Source organism: Oryza sativa, chromosome 6 (genome assembly GCF_034140825.1).
Source record: "Oryza sativa Japonica Group chromosome 6, ASM3414082v1".
Lineage (NCBI taxonomy): Eukaryota > Viridiplantae > Streptophyta > Magnoliopsida > Poales > Poaceae > Oryza > Oryza sativa.
The window spans coordinates 880870-907553 of NC_089040.1; the positions used below are offsets into that span (position 1 = coordinate 880870).

The 26684-nt window shown below is 39.9% G+C and overlaps 2 protein-coding genes across 2 annotated transcripts; both read right to left on the reverse strand.

The window, feature by feature from the left end:
* Positions 1–546: 546 nt before the first annotated feature.
* LOC4339903 (callose synthase 10) lies at positions 547–23367 on the reverse strand. Its single transcript, XM_015787628.3, has 51 exons — positions 22841–23367; positions 22588–22685; positions 22349–22503; positions 21972–22095; positions 21722–21835; positions 21482–21607; positions 19941–20030; positions 19300–19397; positions 19098–19215; positions 17399–17527; positions 16992–17068; positions 16828–16906; positions 14548–14640; positions 14344–14446; positions 13956–14079; positions 13690–13879; positions 13548–13600; positions 13219–13279; positions 13042–13123; positions 12856–12905; positions 12680–12766; positions 12492–12568; positions 12312–12336; positions 11626–11720; positions 11469–11550; positions 11216–11376; positions 10983–11103; positions 10742–10839; positions 10565–10655; positions 10327–10487; positions 10141–10250; positions 9586–9717; positions 9336–9404; positions 9077–9254; positions 8805–8913; positions 7270–7389; positions 6450–6565; positions 6277–6357; positions 6033–6145; positions 5548–5600; positions 4948–5124; positions 3888–3935; positions 3603–3761; positions 3375–3488; positions 3212–3300; positions 2590–2748; positions 2222–2324; positions 2004–2123; positions 1522–1572; positions 1240–1422; positions 547–1016 (listed from the first exon to the last, which is right to left on the reverse strand). Exons 1-51 carry the CDS (start codon positions 23082–23084, stop codon positions 780–782), a joined length of 5727 nt encoding a protein of 1908 aa, XP_015643114.1. The 5' UTR covers positions 23085–23367; the 3' UTR covers positions 547–779.
* Positions 23368–25892: 2525 nt separating this feature from the next.
* Positions 25893–26330, reverse strand: LOC107281232 (SKP1-like protein 5). Its single transcript, XM_015786706.1, has one exon. The coding sequence runs from the start codon at positions 26328–26330 to the stop codon at positions 25893–25895; it is 438 nt and encodes a 145-aa protein (XP_015642192.1).
* Between the last annotated feature and the right edge of the window lie 354 nt (positions 26331–26684).

Below are 26684 nucleotides of genomic sequence, written 5' to 3' on the forward strand. Positions count from 1 at the left end.
CAGTGAATCGGGAGCTTATTTAGAAAATGACCTAGCTAGGTGATGTAGAGAAGGAAGAAATGACAAGGACCATAGCCATCTCCTCCACATAAATAAATAGTACCTGATAGATCCTCCAAGAGCCCTTTCTTTGTCAATGTTGCAACGGTGTGGAGTTCTTGAAAAGCCTTTCTTTTCCGCTAGGATGTTGCAATGCAATCATGGCGAGTTCACTCTTGCTTGCCCATCCTAGAGCAGTAGATCTATACAGAAGAACGGAAGGATCAGCAGAACAATAACGACAGCACAAGCGACACATTTCATGTAGCGATGACCCAGGTTCTTCAGAGACATGTAATAGTAGCAGCCACTATGAACTTAATACAACTTCCCTGTGAACGATCTGGAGTTCTGGACGACTCCGGGACTCCAGGTGGCATATGCAAGTAAATGCAGTGAAACGACTGTAACACAACTGCGTTTCTACTAGGTAAACTGATACGGCGTTATATGCGTCTCAGCACCAAAGATTCGGGACACTTGTTTGCTCAAATACAGCAATCAGGCTATCTGAATTGTCGCATCCAAATTACCGGAATGTTCAAATTACAGGTCGTTACGGCTACAAACAAGAGATGAATACTCACATCTAAACTGGCATGGCACTGTTAGTTTGGATACATAATTTGCTCCTAAAATGGCAGGCAGTTATGTACAAAGGTGTTGTTCAAATCAAGTACCACTAATCAATTCCAAGAATATACAACAAAAATATCCAGGCGGTTAGGTGGTTAGGCTTTTCATGCCTCCTGATTTGCCTTGTTTCCTGCCAAGATGAGGGAGATCTCCAGACCACGGCTGAAAGCTTGATTAAACAGGAAACGTGACTGGAAGGTGGATACGAAGGGGAACCATGAAAAGAACACAATGGGCACAAAGATGAGAGCACCCATTCCGGCATCATACATCCGAGCAATCTCACGGACTGAGTCCCAGAGCCCAACGAATTTCACGAGGCGCTTCCATGTGACAGCCAGCTGCCATGATATGCAACAGGTTAGAAGGCATGTGGGTAAAATCCAAACAACAAAGCATAGAAAATGTGGCAACCAAATTCAAGTAGAGAAGTTTGCATAAGCCAGGACCGCATCTGTAAGAACTAATCAAACTAACTACCAGTGATGCAACTAAAATCTGTGCTACAAACAGCATTAACCCTGCAACATTTGAGGAAAGAAACAAGAGGAATGCTGTACTTACACATAGAACACACCATCCAGTTGCTACAAAAGCAAGCGCACTTGCAAATAGATCAGCAATTGTAAACTTTGTCAATGCAATAAGTAGAGCAATTCCTGCAATCATTCCAATCGCAAGGAGGCCCTGTAGAAACCGAACAAAAGTTGGCAAGGCGGTTGACTTCTTCGGAGTTGCAGTAAAAAGCTGCAGCACGATACAGCAAAAGATTAGCTTAGATGATGTTGCCCATATAAATTAAAATCACAGAACAGGTAGAGATATTAAGACTTCAACGTAACAAACCTTAAATAGGAGCACCAAAACGAGAAGTACAATCCATGAGAAGCCATAAACCTATCCAAAAAATGCATTAGATATAATAGAAGATCAGAAGGATAGATTTGCTAGATTGTAGAAGCTATAGGAATCCATACCATGCAGTCTTTTGTGGTTTATAACACTATTGTTCACATAGGAATTTTAAATCAGGTGCTCCAGACAAATGCCAAAACTAACAAAAAATTCTTTTTCAGCTAACATGAGGCCTCACAGTACCAAGTGTTTCACATTAACGAAAACACATGAATGTTTTTTAGGCCAGGAAAGAAGAGCTACAGCATTTAATACTGCATTCGACATGAATGGAAGAATGCAAGATGGAAAAAGAATCAGGCAGACACGTGCTTAACTGAATTTTTAACAAAGGTTTTGATGTGACGAAATGGTTTGCTAACATAGCAATTAAAAATTTGCAGTGCAAAACAATGGGGAGATCCCTGACTTACCGCAAGAGATGTATTGTGTGAAGCAATTTTGAGCTTATAAACAATGCCATATTGGAAAATAAGAAATCTGAGGCTTAGGATAGTCTCTAGGATACGTCCTCTTAATGTCTGGATGTGGGCCTGTATGCATGCAATAAAACAGTGCATAAGTGAAATAGTCAAAAGATATGGTTAAATCAAGTATACGGTTAACACTCCAAACAGTCATAGTTACTGACTTGCTCCTCATCCCACCAAGATTCCCAGCTGTTTTCCCCCTTTACACCAACTCCACCTTTATAAAGTAACCAATTTGTCCAGTCATCAAAGTCCTCAACAGTCCTGACGTTTGGAAATGGAAGCCAATGAAGAGTGAGAATTGTGGAAATTAATTTATCCAGCCCCAAGAACATCTCTAAAACTACCCCAAGCGTAAGTTTCTACCCTATATACTCCTAGAAAAGGTATTTCATCAAACATAGTGTTATGTTTCTTCACAAAAACAAATTGAACAATCCCTTGATTTTACCCAATCACTGGTGATATTACCTGAATGTTAGGCAACTAAAGAGAAATTAACTAAAAGATAGGAATATTCTGAACATACTTTTGCCACTCGAAACCAGAAGGGTTGAAAATGTATGGTGCGAAGAGCCAGGACACGACGAGGAACCAACTACTGATAGTTAATAGAATAAAGGAAGATGAACCGCCCCTTGTATAACCATATGCAATGTAGATAATGAGGAGGAGAGCAACTTCAAGCCTGCAAATATTAATATATATCAGATTAATCATCAAGTAGTCAAGAAACCAATCAGGCACACCATAATTAAAATTGCAGATTTCATTCGTTGAGTCAGATCCCTACAGTATCCAGACAAAAGAAAACAGAAATGCGTGTTTGCAAGAGGGCTTGTGAGCCTTCTAAAGTAAAGGTATCTAGCACTTCCCTCCACCAATATCGACACATGGGATAGAGCCAGATTTTGATTCATATTGTAAGATGCATAAGGAAACATTTCATTCAATCACTCTCACAAAATAGCTCATGTCTGATAACATAGGTAGGCATGGGTCACTGTAATACAACATACTAAAAGACCAATATGAACAAAATGAAATGCATGCTCCATTTCATCAGGCGAAGATATCTATAAATGACAACTACTCATATAAGTTGAATTTCTTTTAAGTATTCACTTGAAAACTTGGAAGTAGAAACTTACGCTTTCACAAAGTGGCTTCGAGAATAGAGCCGATAATTTTCGGCAAATTTTATGTGACGAACAACAAAACCTCTACCAGTAGCATGATACTGCATAAAGGGCCATGCGTCAGAAAAAATCTAAAAGGTAATATAATATACGTACACTAGCAAACAAATTATACCTTTGCACCACCATGAAGTATTGTTCTCCCAAAATAATGTGTTCTAGTTCCAAGAGAGAATGTGAAAAACACTGAGCAGAACTGCAGTTGCATTGTAATAAAACTGAAAATAGCCTGCAAAACAATTGAAATTGTAACATGATTATCATCTCAAAAAAGAATCCTAACATGATTTACAGCAACCCTGTGAAAAGCATGTATCGTTCTCTAAAAGGAAACAAAGCCCACCTTCAGTAGCCCCAGTTCCAAAATGAAACCCATTATCATCGGTACTGCAGTAAAAATACCAATCTGGACCAAAAATTGAGCGTTCAAAGCAGCGTCGAGTGCAGTGTTTCCCAGAAACCTAAATTGACGAGATATTTCATAGTCGAGCCCAGAGAGTGCCTGAATTTACAAATTTGCAATAGCTAGTAAGAATGGTAAAAGAAATATATAATATACAACACAAGCAACATTCAGCAAAATTTACTTGCATTCAGAAGCATAACACATTATAATTTAAATACTTACCAGATAAACCCTTCCATACAAAAAGATATACACAGTTAGAACGGTCATCTGCATGCACACATAAATAATATAGTTATAGTAAATAACTGGTGATAGTAAACAAAATAAAAGAATTGCTGACAAAACTACAAAAATGTCTATGATGTAAACGTGTCCAAAATCCTCTAGGCAACAATATAACTAATGGACATGCAATATTCCATTCCTCAAAACAATGCTTATAAGGACATTGAGACATTAGGTATCAGGTGACAGATTGAAAATCTTGCAGTTATAGAAGCTATTTATCCAGCAACAATCAAGAAATCATACACACAGGTCCTCGGATGAGAACTAGTATTTTCGATCAGAATTTATCATATTCACATAGCACTATATTCCATCAAGTTAGTGAAACTATCTTTTGCTAATTGCTAAATATAAAGTTATGCCCCTAACATATACTGCTATTATGATTTAACAGGCGTATGCATGATGAGGGTTTATACTAAAATATGATGAGGGTTTATACTAAAATATGAGGCGTATCACTCGATGAGAGTTTGGAAGAGTAGAAAGCTCCACCCCCATTGATTAAAAAAGAGAAGCAGCAAACAGGTGTATTAAGCCTTCAACTAGATGTTGCATCCTCAAACCTTAAGACCTTGTTTGGCAAAGGCCAAACTACCAAATCCTGGCTCCTCCCTGGATGGTCCAGGAATTTAGTTGGCCAGAAATTTGAAATAAATTCCCGGCCCATCCCTGGAAAGGGCCTAACTTGGTGTAAACCCATTCATGGTATATGATTTAGACCTAGTTCTCGTATCTTGATCCCTGTGTTTGATCTCAAGCAAACAGGTGATAGTTTAGGATAGTGCAATGCAATTAAACCAAACCATGATATATGATTAGCTAACTGCAATTTGTCGCTCTCATCCCATCTAACAGCAATTATATCAATCAAATAATTGTCTGGATGCAGTGCACACATGTACTCAAGTGTTCAAGCCGAGCTGGTTCATCACATAGACCATGTAAGTTGCTTCAAGCGTAATCATGTGCGATTGGGGCGAGGGGTTACCATTGTGCAGACATAATAACCAACTGTGGTGAAAAAGAAAGTAAGCATCCTAAAGAAGTCAAACAGCTGCCCCAGACGGTACACATCTCTGCTTAAAACTTGTTCACCGTTACCACCGGCTACTTTCCCTTCGAAAAGTGCTATTTGGTTCAAACCAACATCTCGTCCTTTCCCAACCTTAAAAGAAGTGAAATAGATTGTTAGATTATTATTTTGGGAAATGATAACAAAGATATACTGATTTTAAAATGCAAGTGTACACAAGATGACATATGCACCCATTAAGCAAATGTGTTAACCTGCACTTCCAAAAAAAAATAAATCAAAAGTGTAAGAAAGTTTAGTTCATCTGTTCAAGTGCATTTGCTAATTTGCATGCCCAAGAAAAGGGAAGACCATATTGATGTATGTGTAATACGCGTCCAAGCCGCTTAATTCTCTGTACCAGACATGCTAACAAAAAAAAATGCAAGTGCACATGCCATATTCCAAAACCATGCATATTTAAAATCCTCAGGACCAATCTCATACACAAATCATAATGAGTGCACATTATTCATGTTATACACATTTGCAGTGCAAAAAAATTAAACAGATAACCTGGATATATTCATGGTGTGTGATATTTCCCTGGCGCAGAGTCGAATTGAATCCTGCAGATTAGATAACACATACAAGTCAAGTTTGAAAGAGATACACTACTAAGCATGCACAAGTGACGTAACTAATGTTTAGTTCTCAATAAGCCATATATGGTTTATATACTGTGAAAGAACAACAGGCATGGTTTATCAGAACAGTCTTATCAAAATAATGGCACCTCAACTTTTTGCAGGATTGATGGGTTGTCTCGTGAATGTAGACTTAACCTACGAGAGGGGGGCAACAAAAATAGATCCATCAAGGAACCCAATAGTTTTTTTTTTTCAGTTATGGTTTTTATTTTCACGGAGACCATGGGAGATTCCTTTTCCAAGTTAAACAAGCAGCCTAGACAGTCATGAGGCCATGAGATGTTTTCAATGAACAATGCAGCAATAACCACATTCAGGTAACTTCTTAACCGGAGCATACAAAATACCAACCAGCATATATATCTTCACTTATATTAATCACCCCGGATGCTTTGCTTATGCCACCTCTGGTTATATGAAATATGCGATCAAAAACATCAGGATGTCCATAATGCATTCGAACCCTGTAATAAGAACAATAAAACACAATTAAGTTCCTTGGTTAAAACCATTGTCACAGGTTTGTTGCGGGGGAAAAAAGAGAATGTGGTAAGAATGAGATATTATTCCCTGCAACTAGCTAAATTTGACTCACTTGAGGTAAGCAAGAACACGTTGCCCCAAAGTAACAAAACTTGTTTCCTGGTTAGACATAAATGATGCAAGCGAAGAAACACTGCAGCAGGAATAAAATATAATAGGTTAATACAAAAATAAAAGCAAAACCAAAAGCTAGTGAATAACTGAGAGTAGTCATAGTAAGGATACCTTCCCGTGAACACATGTTCCCTAACACCAAGAATTGTTGGAGGGCGGATTCCATGCTTACCACGAAACTCTTCAAGTAAATTCCTCATTTTCATTGCTTCCTCTAAGTAGTTATCCTACAGGAGAAATTTTATCAGCCAAGGATCCAAGATGGTTTCTGGTGCACAGACACCTTTTCGAAAAAGAGGGGAGTGCCAAGTATATTTCATCTACGTAGAGCAAGTATAAACTAATGTATTGCATGGACCAATGGACAAGATAAGGTAGATGGGTCAGAATATGACCCCATGTTATTTCTCCATATGAGCCTGGGTCAATGATCCTCACATCTCTTTTGAATCTAATCTGCATGTCACATGTTAGCACCTAAAGATGTCCTCTACCTCACTCAATGAGGTATTGAGTGTAAATTCCCCGTGGCCCCTGGTTTGTACACAATGGATACCTTTCTCCAGTGATTTTGTTAATACTTCCATCACAAAGAAAAAAACAAGAACTCATCTTCATGTTTAGTTGTTTACACCAATTTACCAAGCATGAAGAGGACCTATCACCGTCAGAATCATGGTTAATAACAGCATGAATTGTGAATAATCCAAATGGCAAGCAGCGTACTACATGAGCATATTTTTAGAATCTATCTCATAGAATTACACATAAGAATCTAGACAAGCTCGACATTTCATGAGGAATATATCAACAAAAAGGATAATGCTACTGTTTTTTTGCCGGGTCGGCCAAAAGATTTGGTCGACCTAATTTCATTAAGGAAAAGGGGAGTGGACAAGGCTACTGTTAATGATAATGATAAGAAGAAAACCTGATTCATGTCAATTGTCTGTATTGCATCTCCTCGAGTGAATATAATAGCATGGTTCTGATTTTCAGGTTTTCCCTCGCCGAGCTTGGGATTACCAGGCAGTTTAATGGAGTATATTTCCTACAGGTGCAACAGTATGGTTAAGTAAAACATAACTGATGCAAAATACACCAGTAAAATACATCATAGATTGACAAGAAAATTCCTTCTAGAGTTCGGATTATGGATAATTAAAGTGCACCACAACAGGGAACAGAATAAAATAAGAAGCATGTCATATAGTTGAACGGTCTAATCTCAAGACCTTATTCAAAAGTATATTTCATTCAAAATCATATAGGATATCTCTCAGCACAGTAACATGAATTAGTAACCAGACTACCATGATTAACACCAACGGAATACATGAGTTATATTTTCATAAACTGTTAATTTATTAGAGGATACAATTAAAAATTACCTAACACTACTTTTCTACAGATTGTGCATAAGTTTTTTATTTATGTCTACTCCCTCTGTCCCAAAAATAACTTCATCTTTGGCTCTAGGTGTGAAAAACAAGGTAAGAGAAAAAAAACTACAAAAGTGCCCCTCATTAGCAGAAAAGTAGTATTAGTGGGTGGGTAGGCAAGGGGTATTGAAGGAATAAAACTCATCGATTTGCTGATAGTGGGTAGGTTAGAGAGTAAAAGTGAACTTATTTTGGGACAAACGGTGGAGGCTAAAAATGAAGTTATTTTGGGATGAAGTACTTAGCAAGGCTTGGAAAAGGGCAGAGGAGAAATAGCTATATAGCAATATATGCAGAAGACAAGATTGATACACAGCAATGTCGAGCAATAACATTTGAAGATACTAGAAGAGTTAAGTGCTGAATGCAGACAGCATTGGAGCTGGTTTTTGGTAGCAAGAACACATAATGCAGTAGCAAGAGACTATGAAATGGTGACCAAGATCATGTTTCCTTCTAATCCTCTTACTCGACATATGAAAATTGAGAAGACATTGTTGCAAATACTTTATAAACCTAAGAAAATTTGATCTAGAGGAAACAATGTCAAATAGTTGAGAATCACAGTAGTTTCTGGGATTGCAAACAAGGAAAGAGGACTACAGGACATCAGGAACCTGTGAGCACTTGATTACCTATCACTCACTAATTCTTTTGACAGCCAGTAAGGCCAACAAGTAATAACGCTAAATAGTTGACAGTTCAATCCAATAAACTATTGTCTACTCCCTCCATCCACAAAATATAAGGGATTTGGGGGTTCAAGTTTGTCCACAAATATAAGGGATTCCAACCACCCTTCATTTAATTTTCACCCACCCTTACCTCCACGGCTCCACCTACCCTCTGACTCCCCAACTATCCCTTAGTCTTTCCCCCTGACTTTAATCTCTCCAAAAGAACCTAAATCCCTTACATTTGTGAACGGAGGTAGTATCTACTATAGCATATTGTGTAGCAGGGTTCAGAAACATGCACCATATAGGGTAAATATCAGTAAGAAAATTAATGAGAATATACTAACTTGATCTTTTCCATGAACATCAGCCTTAACTAGCTTGGAGTAGTACTCTTTACGGCCATCGCTTGACACATCCTCCTCGTGTATAAAAGCAACCCGAAGAGCTTCATTTCTACAAGTTATAAGAACAAAAATCAGCATTTATTCAATGGTACAGTTTACAGCATGTAACAGCAACAATTAAGATAAGACACTAATCAGGGAACTTCGCATAATGAACACGGAACCAAGAACACCTAGCACACCATACACACCACACAAATTTACCAAGCTACCTTTGCATTAAGAGCGCAATATCTGCAGCCTCTGGTGCTTTCCTTTGCTTCTGCTGTCCATATATTTGGCAAGAAACAACATAAGTAAATTTAAGATCTGCTTGGGCCCGTGCATCTGGAGACACCTCATAACCTTGAGTGTCAATATATTCAGCTGCAGAATATCCATCTTCAATGCCTGGTAGAACAATCAAAATGATGAAGATAGCCGAGAAACGTATTGAATTAATCTAGTACCAACAGAATACCAAATACGCACCCCCAAGATATCTCTTCTCCAGGTAACTCTGCAACATCAAGGCCCTTCGGTAGTACATCATGCCACGCACTGTTTCAGCAAAATATGAAGGAATATAGCAATCAAATGGTAGGACAAGACATGAAATTTGATATGAGAATAAAGTTGATATACAGGTGTAGCATTAAACATACTATATTGGTTGGATATGAACTCCATTGCAACTTTATCATTTATATTGCAGACAAAAGAAATGAAACAACAAACTGACCTGTCCTTGCCAAAGTTTGTCCACGATATGATACCCAAAACCGCAGTTCTAACATGTCACTTGGACTTTCCTTGAAATCATCTTCGGATGATTCTCCCCGACCGATTCGTTCTAAGAAGTTGTTCCACTCATCTGCAAACCAAATAAAACGCCATGCCACAAACCCATAACAACTCACCACATTATAATGAAAACAAGCATCTTTAGATAAATATTGATTTTGAAAATGCTAATTATTATATGTTGTTTGGAGTTGAAAATTGTTATGTGAAGACATTAGCTGTGGTCTGTTATGGTTCTAAAGGGATTCAAGGTTTTATTTTATTTTCATTTATTTATTGCAATAATGATTCTTTAACCCGTTACAATCAACGGATAACTACTAACCATAATCTATAAGCAATTATAGTATTAACAAGTCCCAGCGCTATCCACTTATTTATATAGGTGAGCACTAAATATAAATATGTAAAGAAGGAGCAAAGTATGTCCAAAAGTAAAGAACCTTCAGAGACAATAAGATATTGTAATAAAGCAGCGGAATCATAACAATACCAGGATAGATTTTTTGAAGATAGAAAAGTATAGAAATGCCATCTTCGTTCTCAACACATAGCTCAGACATGCTATAAAGCACTGTCTCACTGTAGTATGGGGTAAACACACTGTTGCACAAGATAATTAGGTGTCAATAGGTTCCTATTTTTGAAATAGAATGAAGTCCATACATATTTACAGTACCTGAAGGGTATCATCTCCGAGACAGGCTTTGCTGCCGGCATATCCATGAATAGAGAGTTCGTAAAAAATTGCAACCTTCTCTGAGCTTCCAAATTTTTGGGAATGTTGGCAGCAGAGTCTTTAACAGTCAAAAGTAGGTGTAACCGCTTAACTTGTTCTTTCTGCAGGCAAACATAGTCACTCAACCAAGGATATAGAAAGGCCAAGCAAATTTCAGTTATTTGCATAAGAGAAGTACCATTTCCAGATCCTTTGGCCAGAAAATCCTAGAGAACAGACGCCCCTCATTTCTAGCTCTTAACAGTAGTTGCCATGTATCGAATTGTTCCCTGTAACAAGAAAGAGCATATTTTCAGAAGAAAATAAAACGGAGCTATGTCTTTTGCAAATTAAACAGCGAGTTCTCACCACATACCTCAGGTTCGGTGCCAGAAACTCATGGGTAACAACCTCATAAAGCTCACGGAGAGCTTTTGTAACACCAGCTGCACGATCAGCAGTTTCATCGCGTATCTAAAAGATATTCAATTTACCACATAAGATTTCTTCATGGTAAATTTACCAAACAGAAAAAATAGGAAATAATTAAACAAGAACCAAGGCACGATATCTCTCTATTTGCATTTTACTCCAAAATAAAGTGCAATAGTCTTTACCAGAAGTCCTGTCAAACCAGTAAGCCTCGACTGGACTAATTGCAGCTTCTTGAGATTTATGGTCACTAAAAGTGAACCTTGTGCTATACTTTCATTCAGATCCCGAAAAAGCCTTTCAACCCTGTACATGTATCAATAGTATGCATTGGCATTAAGTAAAGAAAACTTGGGGGAAATACAACACAATATTGGTGTCAGTATCAGATATTTCATCTTTCAGTAGGAAAGCATACCAACGCTGCCCTTCACCATCAACTAAAGAGTGAAGAATTCTCTCTGCACTGAAATAGCATTCCTTGACGGCGTAGGCCATGTATTCATCTCTTGATATTCTGTCCCATAACTCATACTGTGAGTCTTTACAATCTGAAGCATAGTCATTCGCCAACATAATCTACAAAAGAAAAAACCAACAGATTCATAGCAACCAATAAAAGAATATATATGCAAAAAAGGGATCTATCTAGCTAATTTCAATTAGGATACCTTGCTAGTCAGAAGAAACAATGGCCACTGTACAAGTCTTAGATTGCCACAGTTACTTGGCATCATAAGCAAATCCATTTCCCTGAAAGAGAACTTTGTCATGATACTGAAGCAAATGGGATATAACAAAATAACAAATGGCTGTGATTACATGTACCTGTTGCTGATATAGTCCTCTTCACGTAAGCTCTTAATAATATCATTCCAAAACGGGGAGAATATCGAGGCATGCATCTTAGTAATTTCTGGACCCTAATGTTGAGACAACCAAAGCAATGGTACATACAGATATTACACTTGATAGAACGTCAAAAACAAGACTAGTATATCAGCTAGCCTGATTTTGGGGAGCTAGATTGTGGTCAGATGGCTAAGTGGCGCAATTGTGCATCCAACCCTCTACGGTTCAAATCCTAGATTTGGAGGTTGTCCACCAATTTTAGGAGTGTACATGCATGCAAATTCAGTGGATGCACACTCTAGGGGCCATTCGGTGCCTCCCATAATATTTGAAGCGCGCAGGTGTGTGCGTGTGTGATAGTGTGATTGCGGTGTGTGTCCAAATGTACTCACTCAAAAAAAAGCCAGATCTTTGAAGTGGATAGAAAACGGAGGTCATACTAATATGTTCAGGCTATCATAAGTTTAGAGAGGTAGCGGCGAGAATAATGTAAGAATACAACAAATCTGGTGCTTAACAAGTTAAGAATAAACCTAGTAGCTCCAGACAGAAGTCACGGAACAAACTAAATTAGAATGACATGTTTGGTGAAGTTTAAATAATTGCATGTCAGAACCAATCTATTGAAGTTAGTATTAGAAGCAAAATGTAAGTTTATTTACCTGAGCAACTGGTCCGTTAGATATCCTGCAGTGTTACACAAAAACAGAATAAAAACCAAGGATCGGAAGATCAAAATCAAATTAACCAAACGACAGATCTAAAAGAAACTATAAGATCTATTAATCAGCTCCTATCATGAGCAGACAGAATAGCAATTCTGGATTAGTGGGAGCGAGTACCTCAGTGGGGAAAGGGTTTTTGCAAAAGCTTCAGGAAAGCTCTCAAAACGTTTATGAAGCATTTCTATTGAACGGATCTGCGTTAAATTAGCAAATGTAACGATGATTACAGTTTGCAAACTACAAAGAGTGAGCATACAGTTATTAAGTACTTCGGGATAGTTCTAGAACATCAGAACAAAATGTACCTCTCCAAGGCGATCTCTAGCACCCATAACACCACCAACGAGAGCAGATAAAAGAGTGTACCAAATGTGAATGTCCATCAGGTATATCTAACATAGAAATGAAATGAACCATGTATCATTTTCAAAGTTCATCTTATTATTTCATAGAAAATTACATGTCAACACAAGAAACTTACAGCTAAGACTGGTGCCCATAGACTCAGGATGGTCAAAGCATTTTTATTCCCTAAAATGAAACACTGTCAGGAAGGAATTTGCTTATCTCGTACTTAGAGGAAAAAAGAAGAAAATAGTTTTCTTCTTAGTAAAGCTGTAGCAGAAAATGGGCAATGCTTTTAGTGATATGTGCAAAATGTACTAACCACTTGATACAAGATCATGCCAGGAATAATGCAGATTACGGAGTGTCACAATCACATTCGTAGGATCGACTAGAGGTCGAATCTGCAGAAATGAGATAACACAATAAACAAGAGTAAATTTTGATAACACAAAAAAATAATAAACATTAAAATTCTGAAATACACAGTTATAACCACCTGGAGAAAATATGCAAAAGTAAATTTGCATGCCAGTATAACCAACCAAAACACAACGTATCTGCATCAGAATGTCACAAGTAAATAGCATACCATGACCAAAAAAATAGCTATAAGAGAACCGCTGGTGAATTATTCAAACTAACAGGTTGGTAACGAATCATGTATATGGTTAACAAATCAGAAAAAATATTCAAGCTTTTTCTTTTTTGCGATTTCCACATAACGACTGGGTATTAGAATTTTTTTTCCTAATCTGGAGAGATCACCAGAAAAACTAAGAATGCCTTGTACATTTCCAAGAATCATCTAGAGTAAAAGAAAAGAACCTGGTATATTCGCCTATACTCTCATAAAGTCCTCGTCCAATATAATATCGCTCCTAAATGCAAACAGGAGAAACAATATAAGTACACGATTTCACAATGTAGATATGTTGCAAACTACTGCGCAGGATGACAATGTGCATACTTGGTATATCCACTTAAAGAATTGGAAAAACTGTGACCCATCAGAAAAATTGGAGAGCCTGTGACACGCTGGTATCTTGGCCATCAATGCAAACACAAGCCGAACAGCAGCATAACCACCAAGAACAAGAACGTAAATCCGGAAATAAATTGAATCAGAGCTTCTTGCATTTTTCTCATCCAAGACTTTCCTGTTTGACATTCAGCATTCAAGTGAGGTGACTTGCTGTACATTAAAAAAACATGAACAAAATACTGAATACTCACAAATAAAGATAGGTTACAAATGTTGAGACTGCAGTCAACCAAATGAACCGGATGACTAATCTTGATAGGGCAAAACCTCTAGCTGTCTTATATGCTCCAAACATGAGCAGCACATCCAAGCAGCCTAGAGAAGAACAAAACCACCAAAGTCAGCTTAGGAAGTATCCTTTGATTCTAGTCCACATAACAATTAGAAAAGGGATTCTCTTTATGTCACTAAGCTGTACATTCATCTTGGTTTAACATTTTGACTGTTAAGGCTACATGTCAGATGAACCCAGTGGCAAAAAATGAGATGCATGAAAAGCTTCGTGATGAAACAAAGTATATCCGCCAAAAATTGTAACTAGCAAAAGTGAAACCATGAACAAAGAAATAGAGAGCGTACACTCAATGAAGTTCAGTATGAAAAATGCTGGTCCAGCACTAACTAATATTTTAATGGTACCAATGTCTATCTTCCCATGATGAAAAGCTATAATAGTTAGGCACTGCATCAGAAAAGAGCACTTTTAGCATCATAAACTGTATTCAGAAATGATACTTGGATTTAAGCTATACATGTGTACAAGTACGATATCAAACCACTGACCTGGAACATTAATATTAGAAAAATCCAAAGGCGATGAAAACTACGGTACAAGTGCAGAAAAGTGCGATGCTCAACAAAGTTTGTCTTTCCAGTCTGTAAATATAAAATTAAAAGCAAAGTTAAGTGCACATAAATAACCATAATGCAAACAAGATATGTACAAATTTTCAGTAAAATAAATGTGTCCATTTCCTTCTAGTCATTGCCCCAGCCTTAGTCATCGGTAAGACCCAATATTTTACATAACTAAGTTTAATGCCCGTAAGTTTGCTATGGGTTAAAAATCCTACTTCCATAGCACAGCAAGCCCTTGTCACAAATCCCAACACATGCCACACCATATGTTCTTCTATGGTGACTGAACGAGCTCCGCTTTGACCTCTGTTATGCCTCTACGGCCTTGCACTACCTACATCTTGCCCTCTTTTACACCGCGCACAACCCACTTTGGATCCACTGTTAGTGGACAGTGGGAGTGTAGAGCACACCATGTTACCATCACAATCACCAAGTGCATCTTTTAAGTAATAGGCATAAGGATAGGTTAGGATGAAGATTGAACACTGCATGTTTACTTAACAGAATACATATTCTTTTAATACTCTCCTTTTCAGTCAATAGATACATACAACTCCTTTTTAATACTGAGGCTTATTGTTCTCACTCTACATATTCATTACATGATTGCAGTAGGGTACGTAAGTGCCCATTTTGTAGCAACGACTCCTGTTCTACAGTACCTGTGGTACAACTTATGTGAATAGAAACCATGCCTTGGCCCTTAAGACAGTCTCTACTTTCCTAACAATGGCATATCTCTAACTAGGGATGAAACTGGTTCAGATAGTCATTTTTCGGATTCGGATAGTTTCGGTCGGAATTATCCGGAAATTCTCGGATTCGGAAACGAATTCGGATATTTTTTCTCGGAAACGAAAACGAATACAGTAAGGGTACTATCCGTCGGAATCGGAAAACAGTCGGAAACTATCCGGAATTTTTTTCGGATATCCGCAGACATTGAGCAAATTATATAAAAAACACGTATATATACATAACTTTTTCATACGGAATCAGATGAAGACAAACTTTATATCAACATTGTAGAGCTCGATGAGATCTACAACTTTATTATTGACTATTTTATTATTTGAGGTCATTTATGGGTCTAAATATTCATTATAATATACCATATTAATTTTTACAAAATCTCATATCTACGGGCCTGTTTGGTACAGCTCCAACTCCTAAATATAACTCCAGGAGTTGAGTCTGGAGTGGAGTTGTGGAGCTGCCTAAACTCAGCTCCACAACTCTAGTACATTTTGTGAGAGAGCTCCACCCAACTCCACTCCCAGTTTTGGTGGAGCTGAAACTGTTTGGCTGAGCTCCAGCTTCAGGAGGGGTGGAGCTGGAGCTGGAGCTGTGCCAAACAGGCCCTACAATTCAACGACATCTGATGGAGATGTGTTCCATATCAAAGTTGAAGAGCTCAACGGGATCTACCACTTTGTAGCTTATAACATTTGTATTTGAAAGCATTTAAAGTATAATACAAACATTACAAGTTTCGAAGATGTGAAGTAAAATAAATAAAATCTCCAATTTATACAATGGTAAGTAAGTTATACATCTAGTAAAAGGTCTTGGGAATAGAAAATGATAAATCATATTTGCATATGGATCTCTTAGAGGAACAGCCATGAAAATCAATTTTCACATATGGTTGTGGGACCGTCTATAAAATTGACGATATAAATGTTGGAGATTTTGAACTAAAATAATAAGCGATATCTCTTCCTTGATCAAGAAACTCAATTTGAGGGGTTTTTTATATACCGGTAAATATTCGCTACCGTATTCGTTCCGTCTCATATTCGCTCCGTATCTGTATTCGATAATATTCGATTTCATTTCCGTATCCGAGTTTTCGATTCCGATTCCAATTCCGAAAAAAATATGAAAACGAATATGATAAAGCTAGTTTCCGTCCGTTTCCGATCCGTTTTCATCCCTATCTCTAACTTACTAATTAAACCGACAACCTTCCAAATTAATACATAGGATTCTGATCTATTATCTAATATTACGGAAAAAAAATAATGTTACACAATCTATCTCTAAGGAAACTAATCCCAGTGGTGCGAAAGTACTGTTGGCTAACTGATAGAAAGGAGAATCTCAAATGATACAAAAAGCACACATAGGCTGATTTTTCCATAGGTTTGCAACTCACACAGCCACATTGCTAGCCCTAAAATACTATGGATGACTACTTACTCGTTTCCTCTTAGCAGGCTTGCGCAAAAATTTAGAACCTTCAGCAGGTGGCCAACCAAGATTAAAGCAGGAGCGTGACCTAAATATATGCAAGAGATTAAATACAGAGAAGCAAGAGATATAATAGGAAACAGCATAAAAGCAGCAGTTTAAAGGGAAAAAACCAGAAATATTCATTGAAGTCATCATAATTTCGCCATGCAGAATGTGCAGCTTTCCCATTATTATTATTCTGTGCCTCCTGTAGAAGGTATATAATGGATATAACTTTAATACAGAAGAAAAATATCAAACATACAGAAAACGGTTGCTGCAATGTAACTAGCTCAATTTATCCTTTAAAAAAGGATTAAATCATCACATGCCTCACAATAATCAACCAATTACAAATGAATTGGACAAAACTACTGAGTGCGCAGTTACAACGAAATGCCACCTAGTAGTGGCCGTAGACAATAAGACATGAGAAGATTTCAGAAGATTCAACTTAATTGGTACTGATTTAGATTTAGCAGAAGCATCATCTAAACCCAAAAGTAAATTGAGATAGACCTTCAATAACTGAACGTACCGCTTCCATAGTTTGATATATCGGAGTAATTATTTTCTCCAGATACGAAGCAGAATCATTAGTAATAGTACAGCTCTTTGCACGTTCAGCTTCAGATGAATCAAGAATCCCATCAAGTTCCTTTGCCATCTGACAATTTGCAAGCAGCATCAGTAAGCTCAGCGTATTGTACAACAGGAAATTGCCACTAAAACCAAAAGAACTACTCTCCTAATAAGTATATATACTGCTACGTAACACCAAAATGCCATCCGATTGCTGTATCAGTGTTGGACACCGTGTTCACACAAATATATCTCTGAGAGAGCGCCATACTGCGCAAGTGCCAGGATATTCAAGAGAGAACACAGATTCGGCATTTCATCCACTCTCCATCCTCTCCCATGTTCCCACCAACGAGTTCTTCGCCCTTGATCAGGCAGTGCCCGGCCCCTTCCTTTCTGCCTGTTGATGATTTCCTATCAATCTCAGCTCTGTACCCGTCATCCTCGATCTCGATCTGGGTAACTTAGTTGCTTCGCACTGCACCCATCTTATCCTTAGGAGATGGAAGCTAGATGTAAGTACGCTGATTGAAGAGCAAAGGCCCAAGCTTAAGGTTTCACGGTGGAATTGTGCTAACGTTCTAAACAAGATCTGCTCTAATTAATTTTATCATGTTATTAAAATATATACCCATGTCACCATGTTTGTGACTTCTGAATCCTTGTAAATGTGCAATGCTGTGACGAGATACCCATGTCCAAGCATCAAAGATATACTGAATCGTCTAATATCAACAGTCAAGCTCAAGTTTGGCATAAATATACAGTTGGTTACTTTAGGACATGGTGTTTTGTTCATCCAAAGAATAAAAACTAAGGGTAAAGTCCATTTATAGCCTTTAAACTTTGGCCAATGGCCATTTTTCACCTTCACTAGAAAACTGGATATTTTTCACCTTCAACTCTTAATGGGACAAGAAACACCTTGGGACATATTTTTTAGTGGTTTTGTTTGAAATGGAGGTGGTTTTCCTAGCTGCATATTTTGTTGATGCAAATGGTACTTAATTAGGTCGAAAATCATAATACTTAACTGAAGTTCATGCTAGCGAAAAACCACTATCATATCAATTAGAACCACGATAAAATATGGTTTAGGGTGTTATGCAAGATGAGAAATGGACTTTGAGCACAGTTTAAGGTTACAAATGGACTTTAACCTAAAAGAAATTCATGATCTAATATTTGCCTAAATGAGGAATTATCGACAAAACTTATTTGACTATCCTTTTTTAGCATAAAGCAAGCTTCCCTGAATGTAGTAGTGCAATATCCCATTATCAAGAAACATGGAAGTTTCCTGAAGGAAAAGCGCTCAACAGAAAAGTAGAAAAGTACAGTCAATAATGATCTCCACAAACAATATTGCTCATTATCATTTTGCGACATAGAAAAAGTAAATGTGCAACATCCAACATGTGTTCTCACAGTACTATAAGATTGAACCCTAAAAAAAGCAACTTGACAAGGCGAAAGCTGAGATAACTAGTCATCTAAATGTTTGCTGTATTTAATAATTTTGGTCATCAGCAGAAACAGACCAGACCATATATATATAACACTGGATCCTATGTTGAAATAATTTCTACGTGTCATCATCTGCAATTACATGAAAAGAAAAAGGGCAGAAATTAGTAGGAGAGAAAGGAACTCACATTGTGGAAAATGTAGCATAGGCATTCTGGAAGAAAACGGACATTTGCAGCTTCACCCCAAATAAGAAAATACAGAGCAACCAATATGATTTTTCTGTTCTTGTTGACTGCTTCAAGGCTAATAGAAAAGGAAATTAATTAGAAAGCATCCATTGAAATAATAACAGGCACAGAGAAAATTAACCATGAGAGGTTAAATTACCTGGTCCATGCAACACGCTTGCCCAAGTACCTACACCATTTCATGTAGTTGTCCAGCACTTTCAAAAATACTTCTGTCACAGCCCTCTCATCAATTTTCTACAAGAGCCATGGCCATTGCCAATGTTCATTGTATAATAATATGTATCACAAGAATTTATAGACAAAAATCGCAAGTACATGGAATTTAAAGGCCAAAAAAGAAAGGAACAAGAGTAATCAGCCTATGCACTGTTAATTACTAGTAACTATACCTTATTCATTACTTAAGGTTTCAACATTGCTTTCATAAAACATCTGGCCGCTGCACCGAGGCAATTATAATAGATTAGCCATACTGACTTATATTTCTATTCTACAAACAAGTTTGAACTTTCATTGATTCTATGAAGGGAAACAGCAACCAATGAAATTTATTTAGACCAGTAGAGCTAAAGTGAAGATCAAGCAAAAGGCTGGTGACATTTTTAAAGCTGAGACAGTATTAAATGGTAACCACCATTATTGTTGCATGTGCTCCCTTTTTTTACATGCAGAACTATATATATTTAGTAGCAGAGGAAGTATCATGTCAGTAGGAAGAAAGATCTTATTGTACTACAAGTCCAAATGATACTCCATGAGAATAGGGGAAGAACTAACCGGCTCTGTCACATCAAGCAAGCCGAGCCGGGATTGGGCATTGGCTAAGGCAAGCACAACATTCTCACGCTGATTGCGAACATTATCTTCCTGGAAAAACAATTTAATCTAATTAGAAACTCGATAGAAAGGCAGTAACCAGTGATATAAATTAGACCAGTACACAGAAGCAGGAAAACAGAAAGAAACAATTTCTCACACAATAGATCGACGAGTAAATAATTTAAATAACATAAGATCACCAAACAAATTATGACAAAGCACATATTTGCACCAAACTTATTTCTGTTTTATAATCTTTAGTTCTTCACAAGGTTTCTATCTTTCTGAATAGTAGAACCGTAATGATCCTACAATCTTGGGCAATCATTCCAATCATGATGTTGTACAGGATCTAAATTAGGGAGAAGTGTACTAAATAGTAGTCCAGATCTGGCCATCCTTTAAAATAATGATGTTTCAGGTTTGATCCTGTAATTCATATCCTGTCAACAGTCAACACAAAACAATCCTGCCTAGAATAGGATACTCGACATGCAAACCTTGCTCACAAGCTCCAACATAAATCAAGAATGTTGATGCAATTGCAAATTCACAAAACATCTAGAAGATGCCATAACATTTTAATCTTCAAAAGTAGAAGCGGATTATGATCAGGATTCACATAAGCTGCTAGATGGTATACTGGCTTAAGAAACCAATCAAAAATTGCCATAGCACTATAGCAGCATGTAATCAAGTGAAGTTGATCGTTACAGAGAATAAGGCGTAGTGAACAATAAATATTCTGTAGTATGTGCATACTGCAGAACAAGGATTTGCTGGCAGATGCAGCATGGAAAGGACACAGGTCATGCCAATCAATTTTTAACTGCTAAGCTAGTACAAGATTTCCAAAGGTTCTATTTATGACTGGATCTGCAGAGAGGATGCCTCCTAGTATGGAATTTGCTAAATACTCCAACATGTCACACCAGCAAAGATTAAAGGAAAATTATTGCACGATTTCAGAAAAAGTAACAGTTGTAACTGTCACATGTCAACTCAACGCATAATCAATTCAAATTATTCTCATAGAAACCAACATAATGTGGTCAACTAAAGAAGAATTGCCCGTATGCTAAGCATACAGATTTTTTTGTGCACCCTTGAAATTAACTATTGTTTTGGCACCAAAAAGAACATAACAGCTTCCAAAAAATGACAATGCAGTCTACAGGATGTCTTTGCACCCTGCATATTAAACTTTTAATTTGAAAATGTATAAGGAAAAATTACAAGTAGGTCCAAATAGTGGCATGCGTCTTTTTCTCCTTTTCATTGTCATACAATTTTCTCGTTTTTGTTGCTGTTTGCGTAGAATGAATTTAGACTTCAAATTTCATGCATAAGTAAAATGCATCAATAACTACATCCCTAATTTTAGATTTGTCATATTGAGTCAGTGCAACAAGAAAAAGCAATTGCACGTATGTAACCAAAAAGGGATGGTTACATAGCAAATGTTGCCATGAAATATATGGTATGAGATTTTTCCTAACCTGGAAGCCAAATACGAATTGCAGAAGGTCAAAAACATCTTTGTGTCTTAGCTGTAGTTGAAGTGCATCAGAAGGAAATCGTGGCAGGTCCTCACAGTTTTGAATTGCAGCTATTGCAGCCCTGACCTAATAGATTTGCATGAAACAATAGACAACACCATAAATATTTTTCTGTTTGGCAAAGTAATGCAAGATGATAACGGTCTGTGCTGTGTGGACAACAAGCATTGCAACATGTACCTCCGGGAAAAAACCAATAGTATTTGCCACTGATGATGGTGCATCAAGGGGTACAATATTATATGGCATAAGTTCACCTCTCAGGGCTGCATCAGATCTTTTTATTCTCCTAATCTGTAAAACGAAAATGAGAGGGGGAAAAACACTAGTTGAGTGAGTATATGAAAAAAAAATCCTCAGAGGTGTTGGCGAGCAGCAGCAACAAAAGGGTTTAACAGGAGTAGGGGTTCTGTAATGACTGCACAATTACCTCGTCTAGAATTTGCCTACCAAGTCTATCGGATGGTGATTGTCCAATGAGAATTTCCAGAACATCAAGCAAAGCCCTCAAAGTAGCATAGATCTTTTTCATCTCGACAGCCCTAGATCCCATGCTGGTAAAAATAAAATAGTCATGAGAATTATTAGAATGTGCATAAGTTGTCTTTCTATGGTTAGCACAATACTGCAATAGAGTGTAAACACGAGAGCAATATAATGATGCAACATCGATTTCATCGAACAAGGTTGTTAAGAAATGGCTGGCAGAAACAACGGGCACTGCAGAAGTTAGTTGTTAGGAAACAAAAAAAAAGGGCGCATCAACTGGTCAAAACTAGTTGTGGTGCGATTGGAGAGATGGCATACTCTGTACTAAAAGTTCCCGATTCGCGGAGCCTCTCCTGCTCACGCTGCATATCATCAACCCGACGGCGACTCTTGTATTGTAGATAGAAGTTCCAGAGGACTTGGATGTCATTCTGGCGGTCTATGGGCGCGCCATCCTTCTTAGCAAGCTTTTGCTGTAGAATGCGATGGGAGCAAGTTAGACAGAAATGGCATTGACAGAGAGAGTTAGTGGCACGGGTGGGAAGAAGCATATATACCTTGATGACAGAAGCTAAACCCGTCTTGAACTGAAGAACACCCCGGCCATCGCTGTCGGGATCGAGATTCTGTGCCATGGTGTAGGCTTGCTCACAAACTGGAGTGCAAGGAGATGAAATGATCATCATCAACAACAACAAGTGGTAAAAAGTAGAGCAGCGGAAACCCTAAACCCCCGAAATTAGGGGGGTGGGAAGAGGAAGAGGAAGAGGAAGCAAAGGTGGATGAGTGAGGAGGGGTAAAGTAAGTTACGGATCCGGGCGACGTTGGGGTCGTCATCCTCGATGTCGTCGGCAGCCTGCAGGATGTGCTCGATGTTGGTGGTCTTGCCGAGCGAGGGGGGCACGGCGGAGGCGAGGCCGATCCCGGCGGCGGAGGAGGCGGTGGCGGAGGGGGCGCGGTGCTGGTGCTTGAGGGCGGCGCGGACGAGGCGCTCCCAGTTGTCCATGACCCGCTCCGGCCGCGGGGGCCTCCGCCTGGACGACGACGACGACATCGCCGACGCGGCGGAGGCGGAGGCGGAGGCGGCGAGCCCAAGCTAGGTTTAGCGATCTGGTGAGACCAAAGCGCGCGGGCGCCGGCGCGGCGCCGCCGCCACGGATGGGCGCGCGCCTGGCGGCCTGGCGGGAGCTGGCCAGCCGGGAGGAGCGGCGGCCGGCGGGAGGAGCGGCGGGAGCGCCGGAGTCGCGCCGGCGGCCGGCCTGCCGGCTCACGTCACGGTCGCCGGGTCGCGGCAGCGCCGTCGCCGTGACGCCGTCGAGTGGGAGGGGAGAGAGCGCACGGGGGAGACAGCCAGACTGGAGAAGAGTTAGGGTTTTCTTTGTTTTGATGGGCCAGGCTTTTTTCGTGGGCTAAAAAAATGAATACTTGGGGTTCTCTGGGTCAAATTCTAGGGTAGTCCTGGGCCTACCTAGACTACCCATTGGGCCCGCCCCTGGACGGCCGGACGACGCGGCGGGACGGAGAGAGGACGCGGCCGCGCGGGCGCTGGCGCGGCTCTGCCGCCACGGATGGGCGCGCGGCTGGCGGCCTGGCGGGAGCTGGCCAGCCTGGAGGAGCGGCGGGAGCACCGGAGTCACGCCGGCGGCTAGCCTGACGGCTCGCGTCGAGGTCACCGGGTCATGGGAGCGCCGTCGCCGTGACGCCGTCGAGTGGGAGGGGAGAGAGCGCACGGGGGAGACAGCCAGACTGGAGAGGAGTTAGGGTTTTCTTTGTTTTGATGGGCTAGGCTTTTTTCGTGGGCCAAAAAAATGAATACCTGGGGTTCTCTGGGCCAAATTCTAGGGAGGCATATAATTATGCTAGTCAAGATCAAATCAGTACAGGGAGATATGAACGCAGAAAGGCACTCACCGTGGTGGAACTTGTGACCGCATCGCTGCCATATGGGTTCTACTGACACATAGGCGCTACCATGGCATGCCACATTAGCACACGGAGTGAGTTGGAGCCCATTTAGACCTATATGACACCCAAGATAAGTTAAGGGGCCCAAAAGTGCATTCTGAGAGTTCAGGGACCTAGGTGACACACCCGCACAAGTTTAGGGACCGCTCGTGCACTTTACTCTATTCTGAAATATACAGGACATTATATCCATAGCAAGTGTAAATTATCATTGGTTCCATGAATAATTGTGTTTACTGCATTAGTTTTTTTTTCTAAACATGTAAATTATAACAGCACCATATTCTTTGTTCTTATCCATTGCAGCATATGTGTTGCTTGGATTAACAAAAGACAGATCGATATTTGAGTTGCTCTAAAGGGTAGATTAGTTGAACTCAATTATTATAGGGCCACCAAAAAATTCGGCCGCACAGAGCAAATGTTAGACCACAAAGCCGTTACAAATTTGTCCTAACCTAATCAGAACAGAAGGCACAAGCAAAGCCCCAGAGGAGCCGTAACTGATTTAGCCACACCAGAGGAAGCAGGAGTCACGGGGGCGAGCTCGCCGGGATCCCTACGAAGCCCGCGGAGCAGCCTCTCCTCCTCCTAGAAGTGTGGTGATATTGCCAATTGAGGTTCCTGAGAAATTATTGCTTGTCAAGCTGGCTGAAATTATTTTGAACAGATATAATTAGACAGGGTTGTATATATGCATGCAATTCTAATACGAAATATCAGAGACTATTCTTGAAAAGAATGTGAAGAAAATGAACTGAATTACTCAGATTCTGTGGATAGTTTAATTAAACACGCAATATCTTTCTTTCAGTTAATTCTGACTTCATGCGTTCTTAATAGGAAAATCATTCACACTGCAAGTTAAACTAAAGGAAGCAATGAATTGTCCGATCATGTTGGCAGTCCATTATTTCTCCGCCGTGTTCAGCACACATCACGTGCAGGAGGAGGAGACTGGACCCCAAGCCAACACAGTACACGTGAACCCTTTGTAGATCAAGAACCAGATTACATTGAAATTGAATACTCCTAAAAAAACCATTGTTGGATCTAATAACAGTGCCAAATTAATACTCCTAAAAAAACCATTGTTCGATCTAATACATTGTCATAAGAATATACATTATATTATGCTTCATTTGGTTAAACACACAACCGAACTACTGATGTTTGAGAGACAATAAAACCGAAGTACCTGATATCTTATCACCTACCATTTTCTTAGTGAGAAAAATGACTCGAAGTTCAACAGGACACTACAAAGTATGCGAACCATACACCACCGTAGGCGGGGGATTGAGATAAGACCTGAGGGGAGTAGCCTCGCCGTAGACCTCAGTAGTGTCAACGCAGACCGAGCAGCAAATTGAGCACTGGACCACTGTCACTGACGCGAGGTCATCCCCGGCGAGGCAGCTGCGCGTGGCGGGGATAGGGCATCAAAGAGGGTGGAGGCAATCGACGGCGGCGGTGATGGCGAGGCGAAGGGCGATGCGCGGAGGCGCGGGCTGCGTCGGCGCGGAGACGCGGGCGGCGTTGGCAGAGAGGTGAAGGGCGTCGGCGGCAGCGCGTGAGAGGGGAAGAGGAGGGATTAGGGTTGGGGGAGGGGGCGCAGGTCACCAGGTCGGGCTGTCAGGGTGGGGAGGGAGGTGGGGTGAATCCGGAGCGTTGGATCAGAGTGAGGTAATCTGGACCGTTGAGTGAGGAATGAAAGAATGAGTGATGAGTGAATGAGTGAAAGAATTTGTTTTTGTTGAACTATAGGGTAGATATTTGTTGAACTTTAGGGTAGACGTGTCACGCTATATGAGTGTACGCCGATTTTTCATAACTTTCATATACCTAAATCAAATGGTTGAGACGATTATTAGTAAAAGTTTAGTAATAAAAAAAATTAGTCCGTGTAGCAGTGCTCAGTAAATGAATGCAAACTGTGAAAGCCGTGGAAGGGGTCGTTCTCCGGCGATGGCTCCGGCGACGGCTCTGGCTCCGGCGGCTTGTCCTTGTCCTTGATGAGCTCCGCCGTGCGCTGCGCGGCCACGCTGAGCATGTTCTCCACGTCCATCGAGCTGGCCTCCAGCCTGAGCATGTCCGTCTCCTCCTCATCGTCGCTGGACTCGCCATCATCTAATACCTCCTCTTCCTTGCCTTCAGCTTCGTCGCCGGCGGCGTGCTTGGCGCAGTACTCGACCATCTCGGCGAGGGGTTTGGCGGCGGCGCAGCCGTCCTCGATCAGTTGCCGCAGTTCCCGCAACAGACTCGCCGCCCTCTCTGCCATTGATGATATCTCCCCGTCGGAGCTCATCATCTTGTTGATATCTTCTTCCGCCATTGATGACGACAACTGTCCAGCGAGCTAGCGACCGGTTTGCACGGAGAAATCAATTAGTAATATGCTTTGTCGATCATCTATTTTATTAGTATATATTAATTAATTGCATGAAACCGATCTAATCCGAGTCTAATTTCAACTTATTACGAAATCGTAAACCAACTGTTGCGATGAATCCGTTTCTGAAACATGCACACGCGTGCAGTTGAGTGGATTTGCTCTGATCCAGAGGGGTTTGTTGGCAACTTTTCGTAAAAAGTCGACAAGCACGATCGCAGCAACTAAACGACTTGCGGTGATATGGAGTCGCCAACCACCTCGATCTAGCCAAAAGCTAGACCAAGATGGGTTTTG

Coding starts and splice junctions, on each gene's coding strand:
- LOC4339903 (XM_015787628.3), bottom strand. CDS start 23,084: ATGTCGTCGTCGTCGTCCAGGCGGAGGCCCCCGCGGCCGGAGCGGGTC. Junction 12,906..13,041: donor GCATGATCTTGTATCAAGTG/GTTAGTACATTT, acceptor GTTTCATTTTAG/GGAATAAAAATGCTTTGACC. Junction 9,255..9,335: donor GGAGAAGAGATATCTTGGGG/GTGCGTATTTGG, acceptor TTGTTCTACCAG/GCATTGAAGATGGATATTCT.
- LOC107281232 (XM_015786706.1), bottom strand. CDS start 26,330: ATGGCGGAAGAAGATATCAACAAGATGATGAGCTCCGACGGGGAGATA.